This window comes from Vanessa atalanta, chromosome 29 (genome assembly GCF_905147765.1).
Source record: "Vanessa atalanta chromosome 29, ilVanAtal1.2, whole genome shotgun sequence".
Lineage (NCBI taxonomy): Eukaryota > Metazoa > Arthropoda > Insecta > Lepidoptera > Nymphalidae > Vanessa > Vanessa atalanta.
Genome location: NC_061899.1, coordinates 4,468,951 through 4,495,274, shown reverse-complemented (window position 1 = coordinate 4,495,274; position 26,324 = coordinate 4,468,951). Strand labels below are relative to the sequence as shown.

The window sequence follows — 26,324 nt, the reverse complement described above, 5'->3', positions numbered from 1 at the left end:
ATAGATAATTATTTACTAGGCTTACGGCCTCCACTGGTAGACTGGAGGCGTACGTCAGTGACACAGGGAATACGAATTGCAAAACAACAAAAAAATGCTTCTACCATACCTACTTGCTATTGCTATTGCCACGCGATCATAATGATTGATAGTTTATTTTTATTTTGTATATCTATATTAGTTTCAACCGTCAATGTTTAAAAAGTCTTATGTTATTAAACCATAAATATATAACATACAAACGAAAAGCCTAAATAATAACGTATTAAAAAAAAAATCCTTCTTAAACACATTTTATCTGAATCCTGAAAAATCTTTCTCTACTATCAGAATGATAATAATTAATATTGTGGTATTTTTACAAAAATGTCATTTTATATTTTGTTTACTCACGCAGTAAAACATTGTTGTCCCATTAGTGAATTGTTAATCTTAAAAAAACAATTTACAAATGTAATTATACGGACCATAAACATACAATTACTATTACATGTGTAGAGGAGATAAATATTAATTGTGTTATTTTGTTTTATAGCATATTCATACATAAGATTTTATTTTCACAGTAGTTACAATTCGTAGATATGTCCATTGCATTAGTTTAAATAACGAACTATCTTTTGCTTGCAGCCATTTTGGGAGTAAAAATATTGAATACTGAATTGTTTCTGTCGTTTAATTTGAAAAATATTTTATGAAATATATTAGTCTAAGTATACACAAATAAATAATAAATAATTATGTGATGTATAAAAACAACTAATCATTAGTTTTAATAAATTAATATTATTACATCTGTACTATAATATAAAACAAACTACGGAACGCAATGTTGATAGTGGACGATCGACATTGACGTTTGACATTTTGATATAAGGAATAAGGACGTGTCGAAAGTGCGACCGCCTCCGAACTTTGTTCACGCAAAAAAATACGAAAATTTATACTCTTAACAAAAAATTAAATTCGAAAAAGTTAAACGCGTACACTATCTACTTAGTAAAGCTATTTTTGATAAAAATAAATAGCATATTACTTAGAATATGGCAATATCGTTTGCATTTAGAAGTTCGGCTGTTAACAAAGACGGGATTTTATAAACAATCACTTTGTATTAGATCATAGTGCGTGTGAGTGTGAATTGAAACAAATTTTAGATAAGAAATTAATTTAATTGAACATATTCAAAGCATTTATGAGAGGAAATTGCTTGAAATATTTTAAAATGAGCGGCGTAAACAGGGATGCTCCTATCGGTGTCCAATGTTTACAAAAGTTAAATTCCTGGCTGTGTCCTCGATTTCAAATAAATAAATTACGGTGGTAAGTTATCTTTATTAGATGTTTATTGCAATAGTTAGTTAAATTTTTAGTATACTTTAATGTTAAATTCGTAAATGTTTAAACAAAAAACGTGTGTGAGTAAAGAAATTGCTCATTATAATAATAAATTTAATAAATTTAAACTCAGTATTCTTACTCTTCATGATTCATAAACAAAATCGCAGTGGAGGACGTTTTAAAGGTCATTAAACATATTTTTCTTTTATAAAAAAAGTTAAGTTTAAGAGAAATGATTTTCAATAAACAAAGAAAAGTAAATATTTCCTCCACTATTTATTTAAATAATTGTTCAATCATAAAATTGACACCATAACAAAAATTTAATAAAACTTGTGAAATAATTGGCAAGTAAGTTAAAATTCTGACTTGTAGCTATGACCATTTATTTAAAAGATAGATAAATTTAGCGTCTAAGTACCACATGTTTTTGTTATTTTAAATATTAGTGACAGTAAATGAGCCAGTGTTATAATAGGCACAGGAGTTATGGTATCTTAGAACTAAAGTTCAGTGATGCTTTGATTTAAAGGGGATACAAGTTTATTTATTTATTTATTTGGGAAGCCAAAGTTAAGTGTAATATTGTTGAATTATAAAAAAATATATATTAATCAAGAACCGTTTGAGCATAATATACCAGAGCTAGATGGGACAGCAGCTAGATAGACCAACAGTAGATACAATATCACATCCAAAATACAAAATGAAATTTCGAAATTATCAAGGCAAAAGTTCTACTACTTACAGGTAGTCTCACCATGCATTATCATATTACACAATGTAATTATTGAAAATATGAATTAAACATAAGCATAATAATTAAAAATAAGAAATACAATACATTTTTTAAACTATTATATAATAAATAATAATAACTATATGATTAGAATTGGGCATAAATAAAATTCTTTCTTTTTCGATTGAATTGAGGTCGACTATCGTGACATAAGTCTAAATCTTTTACTTTAATGCTGATGGTGATGTATAATAATAATAATCTCGATATGATGGAATTCCTACCTAGTTGTGTTTTATATAATCTGATAAATTATAATTTTATATAATTAAATGAAATATATCAATATGAAGTTTATCTTTATTTTTTTTTTACTGGAATAGGCTATGATACAACTTATTATGAGCTAGTAATGAAAATAAGGTAATAAATTAGTATATTTATTATTAAAAATAAATAAAATGCATTTTTACATGAATTCCAATCTTTATTTAAAAAAAAATGAGTTAGTAAAATCTCCAAAACTTAATATAATATTAAAGCATTGTGAATTATGTATTCATTGATAATCATTAGTAATTAGATTACAAAGATATCTGTGTGTATGTGTGTGTGTTGTAAGCTCTAAATTAACCTTACAAAAAAATGTATTCATAGAATTGATAATCATTTTATCGAAGTGTTATTTTGATAAGTATCTATCGGTACATGATAATTTTATTTATGCTTAAATTATCTTAGGTATGTGCTTGCACAAAGCCCTACCACCAAGTTTAGTTCATACACTGTTTGTATTGCAATTAAACTCATTTAAGCCAAATAAACTTACTCAGTTCAATAGTACAAAGTATCATACCATGATACAGTATAGTACTCATCTACTCAGAAGATGGACTGCCTCGATGGTTTAGTAGCTAGACATGAGTACAAAAAACAGAGGTCTTGGGTTTGAAGCTTGCGGTGAGCTGTTTCAAAGTTTCTGTTGAAAATTCTCAGTAGCAGCCCTGAGACTGAAAGTTGAAAGGGTGTACAGTTCCATTACTCAGAAAGCATGTAAAGATGTTGGCCTTGAGTTTGAACTCTTTCCGGTTGTGTTAAATTTGCTGTCCGATTGAATGTCCAAGAGGGGAGAGCATGTTTCATGAAAATTAATTGATAGTGCATTTTTGTTATCTAATGTTGCATGTTCTAAAATTTTATAACAATTATGTGACCTATCTTCCACCAGATACATAATATATAATTTATCAAATCTTATAGCTAACTATCCTGTAATTATACAACCCCCTTTAAGTAGCAATGTATATAGTTATATACATCATCTAACACAAACAATCATGAACTGAAATGTCATGTAACCATGTTATGTCATTGAATCTACATACCGAACCGGTTGTAGCTTTACTTAAAATAGTTTGTTAAATGACATGAGTGCTTGTCTACTTGAATAAAGTAAATTTTGATTTTGATTTCATGAAAGTTGCCTCTTAACTGACATAAAAAATATCTTTTATAGTTTGGGTAGGTACACTCCCATTTGGTTCTAATTTCAATTTTAATTTCTAGGGTTGACAAATACGAGATAAATCTTAAATCGAATGCTTTTATAATACTATTCATAGTATATATACCCCCCTATACGACCTGCCAGTTTTCTATGATGACGTCAATCTAACAATGTTATCAGCTAAATCATAAAAATTAAAATAAGACGCTTTTACGAGTTATTTACGTCAATTTGTAAAGTCTTACAAAATAAACCTTCACATACATGGTCAGATTTTTTCGCCCCCTTTTTCATCTGGTGTGTTCTAGAACCCCTTACCTTCCTTCAAGTGAAGATAATGTTTTACTTACGCGTGTTTTTTTTTAACTCTTAAATTATCTTAGATATATTTTTGTTAATTTTTTAATCAGAATATGTATATATGGTTGATGAAAAAGAGTATTTCATTCCGGTTCTGAAATGAAATGACCTTAAAATTATCATATAAATATATGGGCCAGTATAATTCTCGAAAATTATTAATTATTTTAATAATATACTATATAATCATTATATTATACTATATTCGTCGACAATCTTAATCGACTGTCGAACTGACTAATCTCAATCCAGGGTACCAATACTACTATCAAATTGTAACTCCTTGTATTTAGTTACACTGGCTCACTCACCCTCACAACAGTGCTAAGTATTGCTATTAAGCGGTAGAATATCTGAGAAGTCGGTGGTACATACTCTGACGGGCTTTGCGCAAAACCCTACCACTAATTAAAAAAACTTTTCTTTTTCTACTAACTACTAAGTAACTATTGAGTTTCTTGCCGATTCTTCTAGGTAGAATCTATATTCCGAACCGTTGCTAGCTTCAATTAATATAATTTGTTACATGACGATTTATAAGTGCTTGTAAAAGCCTACTTGAATAAAGTATATTTTGATTTACTAACACAACAATCCAGTTACGGTTCGGTCGAAGTTGGATCGATGAAGATGAGGAACATTTTCGTAAGTTCGTAGAAATTGGATCGGGAGCGTGTCATAACTTTAACCTGAATTGACAAAAGTAAAAGTAATTATAGTTAAGCAGATTATCTGAACGGGCAGTTACAGAAATATATTCATAATTTTATAAAGTGTTCACAGATCAAAAGTTAACTCTGATGTTGGTGTTGCTTTTTATGACCCCAAACACGAATACTAGTTGTCAACTTGGCAAAACTTCACCAGTTAGGCATTTCGGAGGCTTTGTCATGTGTCAGATGTATAGATTATGACAGATTTGTAATTTTGTCAGAATCTAAAACTGCTCTCCAAAATGTGGCTCGGTCTATCTCGTATATGTTAGTTGAATTGTCCCCCAGGTTAGATGACGCGTATAATATTGCGATACGGCCAGTATAAACATTGAAATACAATACTCTTTTATATCGATTATTTATGTACTAGCTATCCGTCCCGGCTTCGCATGGTAGAATAAAGGTTATAAGGAAAAAAAAAACAACCAAATAAATCTTTTTTCTTCTGAAAAGGTAATTAGATTCTACCAATAACCGGCAAGAAAGTTTAATTTAGTAATTATTTTTTTTCCACCATATTAACAAATACAAAGTTAACGCTGTTTATCTTTAATATAATCTTGTATAGAGTATTATGTCTTACTAATCAATGTTTTTTGACATTAAATTGTTTTTTTTTAATGGGCCAAGTTAAAAATAACCGTTTAATCTTATTATGGAAACTAATACCGTGCCGAAAACTATTGTGTTATTAGTTTTGTGTTAAAACGCTTCTTGTACGTATGACTATTCACCACATAATACATAATGATGAGTATTTTGCGCTATTTCACTCGCACCCGCTGACACATATATCCCTCGCGCTCTCACCTACATTAGACTTTTTATGTGCCTGGCAACATAAAGGAACCACTGAAACTGTCTGGCTATTGAAAAAACATTATTTAATAGTTATCCAAATAACATATATAAATTGCAGCTTTTATACTATACCGTAAGTATAGTAACAATTAAATATACTTTAAGGGTGTCTGGCAGAGGGTTGGAACTGTACGAAGTGTCTGGCTTTCGGCAAGGTGACTTTTGGGATTATTATAAGTAAAATATGTAAAAACTGAGTTTTATACTTTACCAAATTTAACACACAATTTTACACACCTTTATTACCTGATACCCGCGAAAGCCACCGCGACCCAAGTTACATAGACGGGATTCGTTCTTACCTGTGTTGGGGACATACAATGAGAAACTTACAGCTTTTATACTTTACCGAAGGCCTGCGGGCCGCTGGCTCTTGCTCTATAAAAAGCTATGCCCTATTGCCGCCCTAATACTCTCACCATTATCATCATCCCTTATCCCAATTTTATTATTTGGGGTCGGCGCAGTATGTCTTCTTCCATACTTCTCTGTCTGATGTCATCTCACAAGTAACATTCTTTCCAGCCATATCGTCTTTCACACTATCCATCCATCGTTTCTTTGGTCGTCTCCTTCCTCTATATCCACCACCTTTATGTCCACGTCCATGCTCAAGACCTTATACTCTCTGAAGCTTAATAACCGGAATGTCAATACGGTTATTTTTTCTTAAGGTGCTATGGGAAACAATTTTGAGCTTTTAAAAGATGGCGTGTTAAAAGATCACAGAGGTTGACTACAAAATAATCTTCACCAAGCCCTACTGGTCCTATAGAGAAATCAACCTTTCCGGGTAGTGGTACTGCCTTTAGACTGCCGGGTAGTGTCAATTATATCTGTATAAAGTTTCTGATGAATATATATATATATATATATATATTTAATATTGGACAACATCAAATACAATAAATAGACAATATAGAAAACTAATGAACTTTTTCTACATCGACTCGGCCGGGAATCGAACCCGGGACCTCGGATTGGCGTACCCATGAAAACCGGTGTACACACTACTCGACCACGGAGGTCGTCAATCATTATATTATACCAACGTATACGGACAGAGAAATAAATATTTATTTATATATATGTATATATGTTTATGTTTGACTCATACAATGCTGATTAGTGTGTTTATTGTTGAGTCAATGCTTTGTATTGTATATGTTTAACTGGTTACATTTGCCCGCTGATAACCATTATGAAATAGTTTTTGACGTGGAACATCTTATCTTCTTCTGATAATTGGTGGTAGGGCTCAGGGCCCGTCTGGGTAGCTACCCACACAGTAACAGCCCGTAAATTTCCCACCTTTGAGCTAAGGCCTCCTCTCCCTTTGAGGAGAAGGTTTGGAGTTATTCTACCACGCTGCTCCAATGCGGGTTGGTGGATTCACATGTGGCACAATTTCATTGAAATTAGGCATATGCAGGTTTCCTCACGATGTTTTCCTCCACCTTTGAATTATTAACACAAATTAAGTACATGAAAATTCAGTGGTGCTTGCCTGGGTTTAAAGCCGCAATCATCGCTTATGATGTACGTGTTCTAACCACTAGGCCATCTCGGCTCTTGTATCATCTTGTATCATATCAATTTGTATCAAAATCAGTGGTTTGGTCGTAAAATTATTCCACCACGTTCCAAAGCGACTATACTCTACTCCAACCATAACAGGAACAAAGCCAAATAAACCACATTTGACAGCAAATTGACGCGATATCATTGGTCGAGAGTTTGATTAATCTGTGATATTCACTATGGTTTTGCGAAAAAGTTGCGTTTTGAACGTCGATGAAACTGTTGTCGGAGTTTTGGAAGTATAATTAAAGTGGATATAAGTAGTTAAGTGTAATAGTGTTGTATTATAAATAAAGATCATAAATTCTTAGCCGTGAACAATTATTATATTATATAACAAGATTAGAATGAGTTATTAGCTAATTAAATACGTAAATCTAAGGTTTGTTTATCTTTATTCCTACTTCGATTCGAATAGGCAACAGGTGGATACACATCTAGCAGATTTTAGCCTTTCGGTGAATATATGTACAAGTTAAGCACGTGAAAATTCGTGGATGCTTTCATGAGTTTGAATCCATTATTTCATTAAAATTCACATGTTCTAACCACTGGGGCATCTCGGCTCATCCTAACGTAACTAAATATTATGTAAATTAAGATTAATTTAATTTTAATATAAACAGTGATGACTGATTTTTACAGTATTTCTTTATTATTTTTATTATTAACGTTAACATTTAATTTTATTTTATTAAATAAAGAAACAATACAACAATTGTTTGTGACTGTGTGTGTAAAGGTGCGATGCACAGCTACATACACAGAGTGGCGCCGACGTCATCGCATTAAATAAAACGACGAAAAATATTCGTTAATATACAGCTGATAAAGCTATCAAAAACACAAAAAGAAAAAGTGAAATTTTCGAACAAAATAATTCAAACGGAAATTAAAACATTATTTGCAAAATTAGTTCAATAACCTCTAAAAACAGCAACGCCTCGGTAACGCGCGCGCTGTACGTTCCCGCTCACCCGCTCCCCGCTCACTCCCCGCACAGTCCCCTTTGACTTCAGCGGGCGTTATTTAAGGTTAATAAAATTTTTGAATGAATAGTTCGGAACGACAACATTTAATACTTACTATATATAATATATATATGACCTATTTTGGCCGTTTATTGACCTGCTAGTATTTGTGTAACAATATCTCCGATGATGTTATAGGATGTTGTAAATTAATAAAATAAAAAAAAAAGTTAATATATATTTTTATTTTGGTCTTAGAAGGCCATATAGTATTAGGAGTATCATTTAATGCCTTTGACGTCACAGGCACGTTGTATAATGATATTATATAATGAAACCTTATTCAAAACTCTACATTATGTTTGTAAAAGAAATTAGATATACCCCCTGCATACACAACAATTAAACTCTTGACTATTTTCAGGTATCAAGCAAGCGTCCTTATTCTTACATACTTCACGTATATGACATACCATTTGACGAGAAAACCGATATCCGTAGTGAAGAGTGTCCTCCATCAGAACTGCAGTGCGTTGACCCCACCGCCAGATGTCAGGCCTGGTGACGATCAATGGTGTAACTGGCCTCCATTTAGTAAGTATTAATTGTATTTATTTGTTTAAAAATACTGATCAGCAAATGGGTTATGAATAGTAGGAGGTCACCACAATTCCATCTGAGTAGGAACAGATTAAGTTGACAGATTTACTGCCGAAAATATTAATTTTGACCTCGCCAGCGAACTGCTACACTCCCGATGTCAATGGCGTCCTAAGCCAAGGTCCAACTTCACAGGAGCCACCTTTAAAACGAGCATACCTACTCATCCTTAAGTGGAATCCTAACATCTAGGTTGAGTACTTTGTCTCATCTCCAAACCTGGTGATGCTGTAGAGGCCATGAACCTCCAAAACCCGGTGACAAAAATATAAATTTCTGGCATGTCACGATCGTGGGCTACATTGTGTTAGTTTGGACTTTGTAACAGAATAGATCTTGAGGTGATTGTTAAATAGGTCACCTAAAAATTCGTGGAAAAATTCGACGTTCGTTTCTTACCCGAGCTTCTATAATTAAATGTTATTCTTGAAAGTTATTTTGAAATTAAACTTATTTGAAAATAGACGTAAGAGTTTGTTAATTATGATGAAGTCTGATTAAGAACTACCCACACGTATTACTAGCGTCGGTTTGAAGGATGAGTGTTGTTATAGGCACAAAGCATGTAGCCTATTCCAGTCGAAGTAGGAATAAAGGTAAACAAACCTTAGATTTACGTATCACATGCGATTCGCTTATAACTCAGCTATATTGCGCACTGCTAAGAGTTTATGATTAATATATCTTTATTTATAATGCAACACTATTGCACTTAACTACTTATATCCACTTTAATTTTACTTCCAAAAGTCCGATAGCAGTTTCATCGACGTTCAATACCTACTCTATTTATTTGCAAATCCATAGTGAAATTCATAGATTAATCAAGCTCTCGGCCAATGATATCGCGTCAATTTGCTGCCAAATGTTGTTTATTATTATTATATATAAGAGCCGAGATGGCCCAGTGGTTGAACTTAACCTATCATTGCGGATTCAAACCCAGGCAAGCACCACTGAATTTCATGTGCTTAATTTGTGTTTATAATTCATTTCGTGCTCGGCGAAGGAAAACATCGTAAGGAAACCTGCAAATTTCAACGGAAATCTGCCACATGAGTGTGGTGGAATATGCTCCAAACCTTCCTCTCAAAGGAAGAGGAGGCCTTAGCCCAGCAATTGGAAATTTACAGGTCGTAAATGTTTGTTATGTTGTTTATTTGGCTTTTCTCCTCTTATGGAACAGAGTATACCTTCTTAGTTCATAAGGATGGAGGCGCATTAACAGGTACGATTTACGTATATGGGTGAAGGTATTTATCTATCAGTCATATTTATTTATCAGGTAACCCTGCCAGTCTACCTGTGTTAGTTCTGACACTTTTCAACTTAGTCTATTCGTACATATGGGTCAAATGGACAAATACTTTCAATAAGTGTAGCTGGAGTTTCAGTGTTTACAATAGGCTATTTGACAATGCGAAAAATAAAATGTCAATTATTGTAATCAGTATAAATTATTACTTTAAAAATGGTTATTTATCAACGAAAGTTGAAAATACTAATTAATTTATTCAAAATTCCATAAATAAAAATGCATTTTTTTAAACGTTTGTCACGTCACACAAAACGCTCCCCATTGGTCGGGCTTATGATGACGTCAGTTGCTTATTAACCTCGTCTGCCTAATGTATGTGGATTATATGTGCCACAGATTACAGTACAGGCAAGTGACGTCGCCGACCCCATTGCAGCGCCATATTGTCAAAGTAGCGTTTTCGCGCGCTATTTAAATATGGAATTTTTATTTTGATATTTTTCTGCAAATATGTACCTACTAGAAATAAAATAGACAACTTTTACTAGGTTCCTTAACCTCTACTAAATAATATAAAATGCATTTTAAAAACCAGTCAAATAGCCTATTGGAGGACGTTTTGTGATGAAATCTTACGTTGTAATTGAACTCTATTTAACAATGGTGTCGGCGTTGGACAAGCGAGCTGTTTCAAAAGCAGGAAGGGTCGAGATAAACAAGCAGATTAGCATTTTCCATGCAATTCGCAAAAATATATCCATAAATGTTTCCTGAATGTTAATTCAAGGTCAATGTCGGTCTATTTATCTTTTGTTTTATGATATCCGTAGGCGTATGTAGGGCTTTGTGCTCATCAGATATTTTGCCGCCAAACAGCAGTACAGCGCTAACAGTTTATGGGTGGTGGTGACCACTTACCAGGTGGTGGTAGGTTTGCCTACATATTACAGAAAACTTAATGATAAAGCTAACATTAGTGTTGTTTCAGACACAAATGACGCTAACACTCTACTCGGCACCCTGGACTCCGCCTTCCTGTTCTCATACGCTGGCGCCATGTTTGTTTCCGGTGAGTTTACTTGTGTATATATTAATAGATATCAATTTTTTTGTAATAATAAGTTCATTAATATTTTTCTTACTATTTAATTAACAAGGATGAGAACCTCCTGGTAAGTTATAAGAGACGTCAGAAGTCAGATCTATAGGGGAGATAACTTTAATAATAAAAAAAATTAAAAGAAAAAATAATGTCCGGTTGCTTTGCACACATTGTAAGCTATATTTGAGAATAAATATGTGTGTGTGTGTGTGTTTTGTTTTGATATTATTTAACAAGGATTTTATGGTAATGTCATTTTTGATCTGGATACGGCTATATAAATAATATTTTACCGGTTACAGATACGAAATTATTTCATATTATCCTTTGCTTTCGAATGGATTTGGTTACGGATATTAGATTATTTAGAAATTGTAAACGAAAAAATTACAAGATATTTGAATTTATTAAGTTATTATTTAGTATTAGATATGGTCACAGAAAAAATAATAATAGCTTTTAAATACAATTCAGCTCTTTAAGTATACTGCTGTATACTGTATATAGGCTCTTTAAGTATACTGCTGTATACTTAAAGAACCTAATTGTATTTAATCTATCCAAAAATCAAAATTCTGATCGATTTTGGTAACGGAGCTCCATAACGTCCCTGTTATTTAATCAGAGATCTTTGAGATCAGACGGTGAAGCTGGATACTAAAACTGGTCAAGTAATGGTCAGACTTACCATATCTTTATGGTAAGTCTGACGACGATTTAAACTACTTTTTATGAGAATCATATGAAGCAGGAAATAAATATAAAAAAACTCGATGTATATTTTGCAAATGGTCACATCTGTAGAAGAACTGATAGCAATTGGGGCAAGAATGTTCTAGAGTGGAGACCGCGAATCGGCAAGCGTAGTGTAGGACGCCCTGCGGCACGGTGGAGCGACGATATACGGAAGGTGGCCGGTAGAACTTGGATGAGAAAGGCCGAAGATCGGGCTCAGTGGCGCGCCTTGGGGGAGACCTACGTCCAGCAGTGGAATGACACAGGCTGATCATGATGATAAAATAATACAATTCATTGAACACCTGTATAAATGTGATACTAAACAATGTACTAAGCCGGTTGATGAATAGTCACCGCGACAATCCACTTATGGCTGTTTTATGAAAAATAAAAGCACAAACCGAGAAGCTATCTGGAAACAGGGTATCACGGTATGGGCATGTTATGCGGAGGAATGAGGACCATGTTGTGAGAAAAGTTTTGAGAATGGATGTGGATGGATATAGATGTAGGTTCTCTATAGGACCAGTAGGGCTTGTTGGAGATTTTTTTGTAGTCGCGACCTCTGTGAACTTTTAACTCGCCATCGTTTAAAAACCCAAAATTGTATCCCTTAAGAAAAATATCCGTATTGATATTCCGGTTATTAAGCTTCGGAGAGTATAAGGTCTTGAGCATGGACGTGGATGGATATAGTTGGGGACGACCGAAGAAACGACAGATGGATTGTGTGAAAGACGATATGGTTAGAAAGAATGTTACTTGTGAGATGACGTCCGACAGAGAAGTATGGAAGAAGACATGCTGCGCCGACCCCAAGTAAAATTGGGATAAGGGCAGGAGGATATAAAAACACAAACTACTAATTACAAAATTCTTAATTTGTTATGTGGTTTTTTGTATCTTTAATATTATTATTCTTGTATAGTTTTAAGTCTATAAGTGTTGACAACGAATGACGATCTACGTACAAATCGAATGGGGTTTTTTGCATCGTTATTAATACAAAATAAAATTTATTTATATAAAAATAAAAAAGGATATTTAGATCTTGATCGTCTTCTATGTTATATTTGTTTATCTTCCAGGTATGATCGCGGAACGAGTGGACCTCAGGTATTTCCTCTCGTTTGGGATGTTGGTCTCTGCTATCTTCTGTTATCTATTCGGCTTGGGTCGAACTCTGGACGTACACGACATATCGTTCTATCTGATAGTTCAGGTGAGATATTTTAAGTGACTCTGTGAGAGTTTGACAGTAACAAAAATGAAAAAATATATACAAATTAAAGATAAAGATAGACCCAAAAGACAACATGTCTGTTGAGATACAAATGTACCAGTATATGAACTAAACTGTAATGAAAACGATTCGTTTTGATTACAGTAATAAAATGATGTTTAGGATTTTTTTTTATCAAAATATTGAAGTTACTAGTATTAATTGTGATAATATGATATGATAATATATAAATTACGCGTCATAACCTGCGCGTCATACTCTGAACATTATATTGAAACAAAAGCGAAGAAAAATTGCCGGTGTGCAGTAAATAAGAATTGTTTTAAAAAAATACACGTCGTCTAGCTCAGCTGCCATCTTTTGGATATTTATATGTATTCGCTTTGGTTACTTTACTATAACTAGTGGGTCGCCCGCGCCTTATTGCGTTTATTCAACAGATTTTTGGGAATTTCGAAACCAATGACAGGTTTTGTGTTGAATTCATTTCATTCTAAACTGGAAGGCAATCATCTAAATTTGGCGCCAAAATGATGAAATGTTGAATAGTATTTGTTACTTCAGTTAGAATTGGAGTTTGTCTATAAAAACTTTCTTTAATACATGTTTAAGTTTTTAATTTTTTTCGTATACAGCCGTAGGGTCTAACTTGCCAGCCCCTTAAAATAATTAACTTGTTAAATTGTAATAATTTAGTAAATTGCTATCAAGAATCTTCTTTAATTTAATTAATTCTTTAAATTAAAAATGTTGTTTGAAACCCAAAAATAAATTTTCCTAGTTTTATTACTTAATATGTATTCCTTTTCCGTAAATAAAATAACAATATGACGTTCGTTGATTTTCATAACTATTGTATTTGTTTGTTTTTTTGTGGCAGCTTCATTGGTGTATGTTTTTATAAATTTTATTCATAATTTAAGTGTATTGTGAACTGTTTGTGCCTTAATAAAGCAAAATAAAATAAAATAAAGTAAATTTTCTGCACATCTACGGCTGGAGCTCTTCAAAATGAGACCTTAGCCGTTCTTTATGTGCTACGCCATAATCACTGGGACAAAAATCGGCTTGCGCTATTAATACATAAAATGTTTCGACCCGACTTTTTTTATAATTTGATTTTCTTTTTTTTTTTACATCATTTTCTTCAATCGAATTTCAATTAAATATCGTATCGCAACGGTCGGTCATGTTCGTAAATACGATGTTAGCTGAAGCACAATATTCTTAAAGTACTGAAGTAAAGTTTTTTTGAATGAGTTAATAATCTATTTTAAATAATATAAATACATTTTATAAGATATTTTGATTCTTTTGATAGCTCGACATTGTTAGAAGAAAGAAATGTCATTTCTATGTTAATGTTAAATATACTTTTAAATCTCCAGGCCGGTGCTGGTATCGCTCAAACCACAGGATGGCCTGGCACTGTGGCGATTGTTGGCAAATGGTTTGGCAATGCCAAAAAGGGACTCATTTTTGGACTCTGGAATTCCCATACTTCCCTCGGAAATATTTTAGGTATTTATTGAAATTAATTTGTATTTCTTATCAACATTATAGCTTAAATGGTTTTAAATACAAACTGCCACGTAACACCCACACAATATAATAAAATCATCTAACTTAAATGCATATCTTGGTGGTGATTTAAGTAGCTCGTCTAGCTTGGTACCGCTCATCAAATATTCTACCGACAAACAATACTTGTGTTCCGGTTTGACAACTGAATGAGCCAGTGTTACTACAGGCACAAGGGACAGCATCTTAGCAAAAGTTGGTGACGCATTGGCGATGTTAGGTAGATTAATATTTCTTACAGCACTAATGTCTATATAGCACTTACCAACAGTTGGCTCATTCGACAACCTGGATAACTATCTGAGATAAAAAGTAATACAGATCTCTCTGTACTTATTGTGAAAACGTAGTCAAATAGATATACTATAAATAAATTATTATTTTTATTTTCAGGTACAGTAATGGCAGCGGAATACGTGGAAAGCGATTGGTCACTATCATTCGTGTATCCGGCGCTAGTGATGGGCGTTGTCGCGTTTTTAGTGTTCCTATTTTTAGTGCCGGAACCTAAGAACGTTGGTCTCTCTACGGATAGACAATCTGTAAGTTTGTTTTCAGTTCTACCATTAATGTATACGAGGAATTGTTTAAGAAGTAGTAATGGTCCTTGTGGAACTCCTTAAGATTAAATTAAAATTATGATATCAAATATTTATCTATATTTTTTTTCTGTTGTTTCTTACTATTTTTATAATATGGATTGATAGACTTTCAAATGGGCCATCAGATGGTAAGTGGTCACCACTGCCCATAGACATTGACGCCGTAAGATATTCTAACCATTCCTTACATAATCAATGCGCCTCTAACTTGGCAACCAGGGACGTATCATCGTATATCCTTAGAGCCTCTAGAGCTCTACTGGTTCATTCACCCTTTAAACCTGACCACAACGGTACTAAGTATGTAGCTTGGCGAGAATATATGTACCATAGTGGGTGGTACCCAAACGGGCTTGCACAAAGCCCTGAAGTAAATTATATATTTTTTAATGTCAATGTCTCTACATTTCCAGCCAAACCGACCCTCACACAGATCAGACGACGAAGAAGAAGCCTCCCAAGTTATTGTTGGTGACCAGGTATTAAAGCGATAATTTTATGATTGCATTTAACCTAGCTTGAAATACATTCAAATGTTGGTAGAGTAACTACATATCTTGCCGGTTTTTTTGTAGAATCTACATACCGAACCGGTGGTAGCTGAATGACGATTCAAAAGTGCTTGTAATAAGTATAACTATGATTTTGATTCCTCGATATTTAGTAAAAACTATTGTCGTTTAGCAGAACGCAAGTATATTGCAGTAGATGTTTTTGTTCTTGGAATGGTTTAATTAAATCTAATAATTATTAGTAATTTATTCAAGGAAACTTTACAATTTTCCGACGACCTCCGTGGTCGAGTAGTGTGTACACCGGTTTTCATGGGTACGCCACTCCGAGGTCCCGGGTTCGATTCCCGGCCGAGTCGATGTAGAAAAAGTTCATTAGTTTTCTATGTTGTCTTGGGTCTGGGTGTTTGTGGTACCGTCGTTACTTCTGATTTCCATAACACAAGTTCTTTAGCTACTTACATTGGGATCAGAGTAATGTATGTGATGTTGTCCAATATTTTACAATAGAGCATTTTTGAATCGTCAATGTATCAAATTTTCGTAAAGCAAACTCCAAGAAGAAACGGCAAGAAACTCGCATAGTTGATCTCAATGTTAGTTCGTAATCGGTCTTGAGTTGGAACCCGAGCCCAAAACCAAAATTACCAAAGAACGTACTTCTTTGGTCATAACATATTCATAAAAATGGTAATCAGCCCAGCTACATCAGATACCATTGTATAGAATCTGACAAAGCTGGACTTTGAAACTCACGCTAGTCACGACAATAGTCTAAATTTAAAGCGGTTGAAACTGCGAAGCAAAATACTTATAAAATATTATTTAAAAGACGCTGCGTCTTGTGGTAATGTTACAAGTATTTCATAAGATTCATTAGCATTTTCCCATCACAACCGATAATAATGTTCATATATAAATATAGTCTATTCCAATGGAAGGATGAGTTAAGATAAAGTACTTTGACCTTGAAGTTACATGATGTCATTGGTCGAAATCTTAGTACTCTGTGGTATTCGTTGTTATTTCGTAAATGGAGTTTTTAGTGGAGATTGATCATTATATAGTATAAAACAAACAACAGCAGCAAACAAAAAGTACTATCTCTTAGGGATAACCCACAGCACCCATTTTTTATCCTTTACTTTTTGCGAGAAATAATGGCTTAGTTTCGAAGCGATTTTAAGCAATACCGTATTAATCTTCATCCAATTAAGTACCTTAAATACATTGTGAATTTAATATAGACCAATACGGCCCTTTACAGCATGTAATTTTAATGAATATTTTCGAAGATATTACAGATTTAAAACGCAGGGACATAGTGGTTTGTGTTGTCTAATGACAAGACATACTGTAGTATATTTAGTGTCAGCATTGCACCCGTGCGAAGCCGGGGCTGGTCGCTAGTTTTGAAATAAAATTTAAAGTAGATATAAGCAAGATATTAATCAAGAACTGTTAGTAGTGCACAATATATCAGATTTATTAATGTAATGCTTTTAAGGTATGTTTACCTTAACTCCTCCTTCCATTGGAATAGACTATACTGCTTACTTTATGCACAATTCATTTTAACCTTGTTTTTTTATGTTTTTACTAATACCACCAATCCACTATAAACCTTACCTTTCGTAATGTTACCAAAGGTAGGTTGTAAGGCCACCCACCATTAAATAACAGCATGATTACAGGCGGCGAGCTTGAGGCCGTCTCGACACTCAGCTAATACACCCCCGGTAAGCTAGAACTAATAATTTAACTTGTAATGCACCGTTCGTATCCTTAGCTAATATAAACGTGATAGACAGTTTGTTTGTTACGCATTACATATGAAATTTTGCATACACGTCAGGGGTACTAAAGATGACATAGAGTGCTAAATACTCGTTCTCGCCAGTGAAGGAAAACATCGTGAGGAAACCTGCATGTGATTTTAAAAGAATTAAATAGAAATTAGAATTTAAAAGTTTCATTAACTTCAGTAACTTAATAGTGGTAATATATTATAATTATTGTTTTGTTTCCAGTACCAAGGCGACGATCCCACCGAGGAGACGGCGCTGCTCTCCCGCCGGTCGTCTCGCTCTCAAGGCGCGGTCTCGCTCACTCGCGCGCTGGCTATACCCGGAGTGATCGAGTTCTCCCTCTCGCTGTTCTTCGCGAAGCTGGTCAGCTACACTTTCCTCTACTGGCTGCCTTTGTATATTAAATCTTCGAGTAAGTGAATTGAATTGATTAATAAAATTTATTTATATATTAGCTATGCCCGTGACTTCGTGCGCGTCGTTTCAATTTAAATTATTTGGATAACGGTGCTGCTCGCCAGTTCTGTTACTAGAACTTGGCTGACACGCTACCGCGTGTCTAGATTGTAGCGTGATTTTATTTTTATTCTATATATAATTCTAAAATAAAAGTAGCCTAAGTTACTCCTTATTTCATCCGCTCTCTGCCAGTGAAAGTCCCGTCGAAATCGGTTTATTCGTTCCAGAGATTAGCCGGAACAAACAGACAGATAGACAAAAATTGCAAAAAATGTTAATTTGTTATATGTACCGTGTATATATATGCATTTAGTAAAAATGGGTTATTTTAATATTACAAACAGACACTCCAATTTTATTATATGTATAGATATTACTAGCTTTCTGTCCCGACTTCATACGCGTTAATTAATTTATTATAGTTATGGCTGCTATCTTCTTCTACCGGATACAAGCGGAATCATCCAGAGAATAACTAAAACGCACACTAAAAATTGCATCAAAATTGGTCTCAGCTCTTAAGGATTTTAGTGACGTACACACGCACAGAAAATTTATATAAAGATATATAATTTTATTCGAGATTAGTGAAAATCTAATCAAAATCCTTTAACCAATATAGAAGCATTATACTTACTTAGTGATTGTCAAATTAAATAAAAAATTACCGTCGGTTCGGAAGAGAAAATACCCTGAAAACTACCTTTGAATGACTAAAGAAACTTAGAAGGGTTTTTTTTGGCAAATTGTGCATTTTTCCATGACGTAAATAAATAGCGAGGAGGCGATGGTTTCAATTCCAAGGTGTGTTATCAACCATGAACACACTAATAGGCTATTTGACTGGTTTTTAAAATCCATTTTATATTCATTAGTAGAGGTCGAACCCATTAAAAGTTGATTTTTTTTTCATTCTAGTACATATTTGCTGTAAAATATCAAATTAAAAATTCAATATTTAAATAGCGCGCGAAAACGCTCCTTTGACAATATGGCGCTGCAATGGCGTCGGTGACGTCACTTGCCTGTGTTGTAATCTGTGGCACATATAATTCACATACAGTAAGCAAACGAGGTTAACAAGCAAGTGATGTCATTATAAACCCACAAGAGTTACTGGTTCTATGCAGTCGCATAGCAGGAGTAATGGGTTTGTGTTTGTTCATTGTTAAGACAACAAACACACACTAACGATGACAAACTTAGGACATCCGACTGTAAAAGATTTGCGTTGATGTTTAGATGAACTTTCAGGCGTAGCTTAAAAACGTAAATAAAATATTTAGAGTAATCCTGCCCTTATTAGAGTAAAGCCCTCTTTCCAGCGACGCTGACGCCGAAGCAGTCGGGCGAGCTGAGCACGTCGTTCGACGTGGGCGGAGTGGTGGGCGCGGCTCTGGCGGGGCTGCTGTCGGACTGCGTGGGCGCGCCCGCGCTCGTCTGCGCCGCCTTCTACGCGCTCGCCGCGCCCGCCGTGAGACTCTTGTTGTTGTAAACAGAGCCTTCAAAGGGTACCCGGCTCCCTGGGTTATGTGTAATTCCTACCCAAAAAAAAAAACCCTGTGATTATGGGATCGTGTGGACATAACGCTCGGCCCTTTCCGAGGGGGATTCGAGAGCATTTGTCTTCTCAGAGTAACGGAAAGATTCCGAAGGGTTGGTCGTAAATGTCCGCTAATTTATTTTCCCGCGTTTTATAACACACTTCGTCTCAAATAAATGGAGCAGTGTAGGCGATGAAAGCTGTTGAGTTTCAATCCTGGTGTGTCTTTGCAGCTCCTGGCGTACCAGTCGTGGGGGGCCAGCTCGTACGTGCTGAACGTGGCGCTGCTGGTGGTGGCGGGCGTGCTGGTCAACGGCCCCTACGCGCTCATCACCACGGCCGTTAGCGCGGAACTCGGTATGTACCATGTTTCGACGAGCATTTGCCTCGTGTCTTCTTGCAGTATTCTATGGCAGGTTCGCACTAGCGATTGGTCTGGAGTTTGGAAATCGTATTTAGTGGTGACAGTACTATAGAATAATATTAAAATTATATATTTTCATATTAATTATAAATATGTATAATAAAACATTAAATGTCGTGAATGTTCTAAGATCTCTTTACTGTGTTGGCAGTAAAGGGATCTTAGAACAGTTGAATTAAACACTGTGTCCTCGATGATCGCTCAAGCCCGAGTGCCCGTCGTTATCCCGCCGTGCTCAACTATGACCCGGTAGTCGACGTCGACAGAGTCGGAAATATAATGAAAAATATCTCATATCTTGTTATTATTATGTTTAAATTTTATATTTTATTCAATTATAATAAGGCTGAAGGCCCTTAGCTGTATCCGTCACAATATTCAGCGGTAATCGCGTGATGAGCTTTGAAAATTACAGTCATAAAAGATATGTTAATAGTTTTTTTTTTATTTTTGTCTCAGGCACACACAGTAGTCTCGCTGGTGACTCCCAGGCGCTGGCCACTGTAACAGCCATCATCGACGGCACCGGCAGCATCGGTGAGTCACACACAGATAGGGCTCCATGTAGGACCGCCTGATTGTGTTCTAAGCTAGACTATTCAAATGCAAATATTTAACTTTTAAGCGTTAACAAATATCTTAATTATATTTAATAATATAGGATGTAGAAATTTTATTGATAAAAAAAACGATAAAATTAAAAAAAAAAGGTTTCCCGTACCGGGAATCGAACCCGAGCCTCCTGGGTGAAAGCCAGGTATCCTAGCCACTAGACCATACGGGAGATGAGAGAACATCCAAAATATTCGATTATAATGAAAGTGAAGACTATTTGCGTTAACCTTGATAAAAATAGATATTTTTACTAAGAAAATAATATTTTACAATAATCGTATAAAAAAATATATCAATACGGACCGGCTATCGCGTATAGTAACCGTGAGTCGTGAGCGCAACCTTGACCTACATTTTTAGATCTCTTAAATTAATATCACAGATTATTCAAGATCTCGACCAATGATATCGCTTCAATTCAAGGTCAAAGTTGTATGTTTGTCTGATAGGCGAACTGTCAATAGGGTACTCTACTATGTTTGAAAAAGTGCTTCGAAATAAACACGCCTTTTTGTCATAAAAATAAATTTTAATCCTTTTTTCGCTCTCAGTCGTTTTGATGACGTCAGATTGGTAAAAATAAGTATTGTATGTACGAACGGCACTCATTCAATACTTACAGCTACTATTTTGTGTTTTTTTGGGATAATAATGAATTACAATCGCTATCATTGGTGTGTAGTGTCTGAGTGTACGGATACGTGCATTAAAACTCCAGAAAAGTTGTTTATCAAAGTGCCAGATGATGTTGGAATGAGGAATGTTTGGGTGGAACTCGCAAAACGAGATCCTTATCAACTAAAAGTCGATTGTATTTATGTGAGGATAATAATAATATAATGATTTACCAATAACAGTAGTACAGAAGATTAATGATAATGATACATGTCATGACAGAGTACTTAGAAAAACATTTTACAAGATACTTGATTAATGACCCCCGTGCTAGGAAATCCTATGTTATGTGGACATTCATCGGTCCACTAAAACTAATTAAATCGATGGTGTTTTAAAAGTAGAATACACATTTCGTATGGTAATAGCATATAAATAATTTTTGATTAAATTAAATTTATTTATTTTTTTTCATTTCGGATAATTTCAATATTAGTAAAACCTCCTTATTAAAATCTAATAATACTTTTGCATTTTTCCTGTATATTTATAAATGGTAACATAACCTACAATTATTATGAAAGTTGATAGATATGTACCTAGCCGCTTACACTGAACTGACAGTTTTTGCCCATATGACGTCACGCCATATGGCGGCTCGTGTTTTAGGTCACGTGATATACATATTAAAAGTTACGACTTTTAATTTTGATATAATAAAACAATGATGTGCTTTTATGATTCAAAATCAGAATATTTGAGTATATTTCTATATCCATTTTTGTTTTTATCGATTTTCACAACCGAAAGTACCGTATTAGGCCACGACATGTTAAGTGATCACCGCGTAGAGAAATAAACGCTGTAAAAAACCTTTAGAACTAAGATATTATCTCCCTTGTGCCGGAACACAATTAGAAGAATATCTGATGACTGGATGGTACCCACCCAGACAGTCTTGCACAAAGTTCTACCATTAATTTCAATCTATATACAAATTTAGTAACGACAATGACTGAATTTATGACAGTAATTTCTTTATATTATATTCTTGTACAGGGGCGGCGGTGGGTCCGATGGTAGCTGGTATCGTGTCGAGTGGTAGTTGGTCTGCCGTTTTTTACATGCTGATCGCGTGTGACCTCATGGCGCTGATGCTGCTCGTAAGGTACAGAGGGTTTCATCATCTTTCTCGGTCTTTTGGCCTTGTTTCATTTATTTGGAGTCAAAAAAAAATTGTTACTTAGGGTAGGTAGAATGTTTAACTTAATGGAGAATTCAGTTAGGGGGGTTTTTGAGAGCTGTGATCATTAAAGATATAATTGGACAGCTCTTATGATACGTGGACTTAAAAAGGGGATGGTTCCATATGTAATTTCATATGTTGGAATGTTTGACAAATTATTTATGCGAAATGTTCATTTTGAAAAAACAAACACACAGATCTTATTCTAAAAAGATTATTCTATAAAAGACCACTTGACAACACTTGACACTTGTGTTTTTTTAAAAAAAAACGCGAACCTATATTAATACCTAAAAAATGAGGTTAACATACCCCCCCTCCCAACCATAGCTACAAAAAATATATTAACAGTTTTGAGTTATAGTATTTATTTTCTTTCTGCTGAGACATTTAATGTAATGCTTGTGTAACTTAACTGTCCAAGACGAATTAGAAAAGTATCTTTGTTAATAATATATTTGTGTTTTTTTTTTCAGGATAGCCAAAGTCGAAATTGTCAAAATATGGCAGGACAGACGGCTTTCCTCGCCGAGATCAGTTCGTATCGAATAGTAAACAGTATTACTAAGCTATAGGATAATTTAAAGTAAAGAGAAGTATATCAGATGTCTATGCCCGGAAGTGTCAGTTACATACACATAGATCTTGCTGGCCTTTTTTATAATCGCTAGAAAAACGCATTTATGCTTTTCCCCCACATGAAGCAAGAGGGTGGGACTCAAAGCCACCGAGTACCGAAATACCCACTGAGAAACCAGTGGTGCCCTGGATCTTTCGAAAGGCGCCATGGGATCATGGGATGGGCCTAAGCCCCCACTACTAACAAATTAACAGTTTCGAGACAGAATCGTTGCAGTTCAGCCGTGTACATATTCTACAAACGCAACGATCCAGTTGCGGTTCGGTCAAATCATATTACGTTACACGTGACGACCCTTTAAACGCTTAAAACGCGACAAATAGTTGTAAAAAATTACGCACGGAGAACCCCCTACTTTTCATTATTTAATCGTCTCAGATTAAAAATCATACCATTGGATTATTTGTAGTAATATTTTATGCCTAATGCGTTATCGACTCATAAAACGAGCGCAGCCGCGAGCGACGATTACTGTCATGTACATTCAGGGACACGTTATACACAGATATACTTCTCCTTACGTCTATATTATGTTTGGTCTGCTGAGAGAATTTCCTGACGTTTATCAACTGACCAACTGTTACTGATAATAAACAGTTGATAAAACATTGTAACAGTGCATTTTTGATATCAAAAACATTCTTTTGTTATTTATTGTATAATCAGGGCCGTATTTTGAGTAAGGGCCCCCACAAAAGAGGGGCCCAATAATAGAATTTCCGACCAGTTAACTATTTAAATATAATATATATTTAGATATCTAGACGAGACCCCCTGGGGCCTCCGCAAGAGAGGGGCCCAATATTACCCCGACGAGTAAACTATAAAAATGTAATATATGTTTAGATATCCAGATATAGTCAAATAAAATAAATATTAATTACTGTTTCAAAAGTTATCGATACAAAGACTAAATAAATTATTGTCACACCTTATTCACAGATATGAAATTGTAAAATATTTTTTTTAAATAATAATTAGGGATTTCAATTGCCCCGGGGCCTCGAGGCCTTTAAATCCGTCAACGTCAAAATAATAATATCTATTGGAAATCGTAATTTAAAGTACTTCCAACTACTGTGTTTTTTTAATAACGAGGCCAGTGCTGCCATAATAGTGATACCTTTTTCAAATTAACGATTTATATTTAAAAATTTCATCACTTATCTGTCGGAGACATTTTGTCAGCGGCCGAATATTAATCAAAGAATTTATTAATTTATATATCATGTCTAAATACTGTGTGATATTTTAGTAACGAAATTAGAAGTATTAAAGTCGATTTGACTTTAAAATATGAATTAAGTGTAAATATTTATACCGACAACTGCCCTCTTTTTATAAGACCTTAGTGTATGTTTCCGGTTAAAAAAAAATAAACTTGACAGTGACAGTTTTTTGACAGACACGAACAGAACAGCCGTTGATGTTATTGAATGAATTTATAAATAAAGAAAATCAATAAATAAATATGAATTTATAGACATTATTGGTATATATATTGGTAATAGGATTATTCAAGATAAGTGGGCGTATATTCAAACGATTCACAAATTCAGTAAGTTTTTAATTAAACAAATGAATTACACAAATATATTCACAATAGTCATCAATATCGATTCGTTAATAAATCATATACACAAACACACATAAATCACTGAATCTATTACAAAAGAATAAAGTTAATGTCGGAATTTAGCGATTCGTCGCTAACGTGGTGCGCGGGAAAACTTGAATGTAACTGTCGATCCAAGATGGCCGCCGCGCTACCGTCGACGCGACGCTTCACTAGAGCGCCGTTCAACTCCCGTTGACACTCTTTTCCAACCAGTATGAATAAACAAGATGTCAAAATAAAACATAGTATCGTTATTATTATCATCATATGTCGTAACGAAGTGTGTATATAGTATTCGTGGCACGCACATCCAAGGGGGTAAGGAGCGGAAGGGGGGGGGAGTATTGTGAGAACTTAGTCTTAACTCAGAAATAAAACAATATTTATTAGGTTTTTTTTTTATATAATTTTATTAATAAAAACTTTGAATAATGTTTTACTCAATACGAAGTTCAATGTATATCCGAGAATCAATTTTCCCGTCATGACGAGTATCTGTCAATGTTTTTGTTACCAGATTAAAAGTATTATATAATGTTTAATAGAGAAATTTATAGATACTCGTATGTAATATACGGATAATAATAATTCATATAATATTTAATATAAGTAATACAGTATGACGGTCAGGGGATCGTCATGACGTTTGCGTTACCGCATACAATGACTTACTCCCAATGCGCGCCAATTGATGTTTAATACAAGACGAAATATTGTTCATTAAAGAATGTGTTTATTACAATCTGTTATTTAAATCAACCTGTTAGTATGTCTGGGTCTAATGTTTTTAACCAATTCGATTAAAATTTTGGTGCACAACAAAAAAGAAATCATTCCAAGAAACGAGCTCCCAAAGGGAATTGATCTGCTCGTGACCTTCATTAGCGAAATCGTTTCTTAGGATTGTCTGTCATTACGGTCTCTTCACACTTGTCTGTAGCCGCAAGCGGTGCGAGTATTTTGATCCTTAGGAGTTTGACTCGTGAAATGGAAAATGTTATATTAATTTATTGTTATTTGTTCAAAAATTAACAATAAAATAAATAATGTAAACTTGATATATAAATCGGTACTTCTATTTATATTAAATTTCTATTTTGACTGTGGTAACACTATACACGCTTGTTTTATTACTGTATTTACGTATTGTCGACGTGGCTGAAGTGTTTTGAATGTAGGCATGTGTCCGATATATCGAAACGAATCTAAAATCGGATGTCGTACGAATATCAGATGACATCGTTTTCACCGCATCTAAAAACTATGAATATCGTTTTGGTACGTCAAAGCATTCAAACTACGATAAACATGAAACTCATGAAATATTCTTCCTATCTCTCTTTAACTTGACAGTAACCCATCTGTAAGAAAGAGATGAAGCGAATGTTAAACCGATGTCCATATCACATTCAAACTTAAACTCAAACTCAAATTCCTTTATTCAATATAGAAGCATTACACTTACTTATTGATGGTCAAATTAAACACTACCACCCTGACCTGAGAGGAATCGGCGAAAGAAACTCCGCGGGTCTTTTTTTTATTTTTGTCAAACTAATTAAATACATATAATATAATAAATAT

At 34.3% G+C, this 26,324-nt stretch overlaps 1 protein-coding gene and 1 non-coding gene across 3 annotated transcripts; one reads left to right on the top strand and one right to left on the bottom strand.

Annotated features, from left to right (window-relative positions):
* Window positions 1-888: 888 nt before the first annotated feature.
* On the top strand, window positions 889-24,269 carry LOC125075038 (glucose-6-phosphate exchanger SLC37A2). Of its 2 annotated transcripts, XM_047686590.1 has the most exons (14): window positions 889-1,323; window positions 8,501-8,670; window positions 10,983-11,063; window positions 12,923-13,056; window positions 14,466-14,598; window positions 15,052-15,200; window positions 15,674-15,739; window positions 17,467-17,511; window positions 17,803-17,992; window positions 19,365-19,513; window positions 19,816-19,939; window positions 20,466-20,543; window positions 22,296-22,404; window positions 22,959-24,269. In XM_047686590.1, exons 1-14 carry the CDS (start codon window positions 1,196-1,198, stop codon window positions 23,032-23,034), a joined length of 1,632 nt encoding a protein of 543 aa, XP_047542546.1. In that variant the 5' UTR covers window positions 889-1,195; the 3' UTR covers window positions 23,035-24,269. The 2 variants fall into 2 exon arrangements, with proteins under 2 accessions (XP_047542546.1, XP_047542547.1); XM_047686591.1 differs by lacking the exon at window positions 17,467-17,511.
* Trnae-uuc lies at window positions 20,719-20,790 on the bottom strand. Its single transcript has one exon. It is a non-coding gene; the product is annotated as a tRNA-Glu (tRNA).
* Window positions 24,270-26,324: the final 2,055 nt, after the last annotated feature.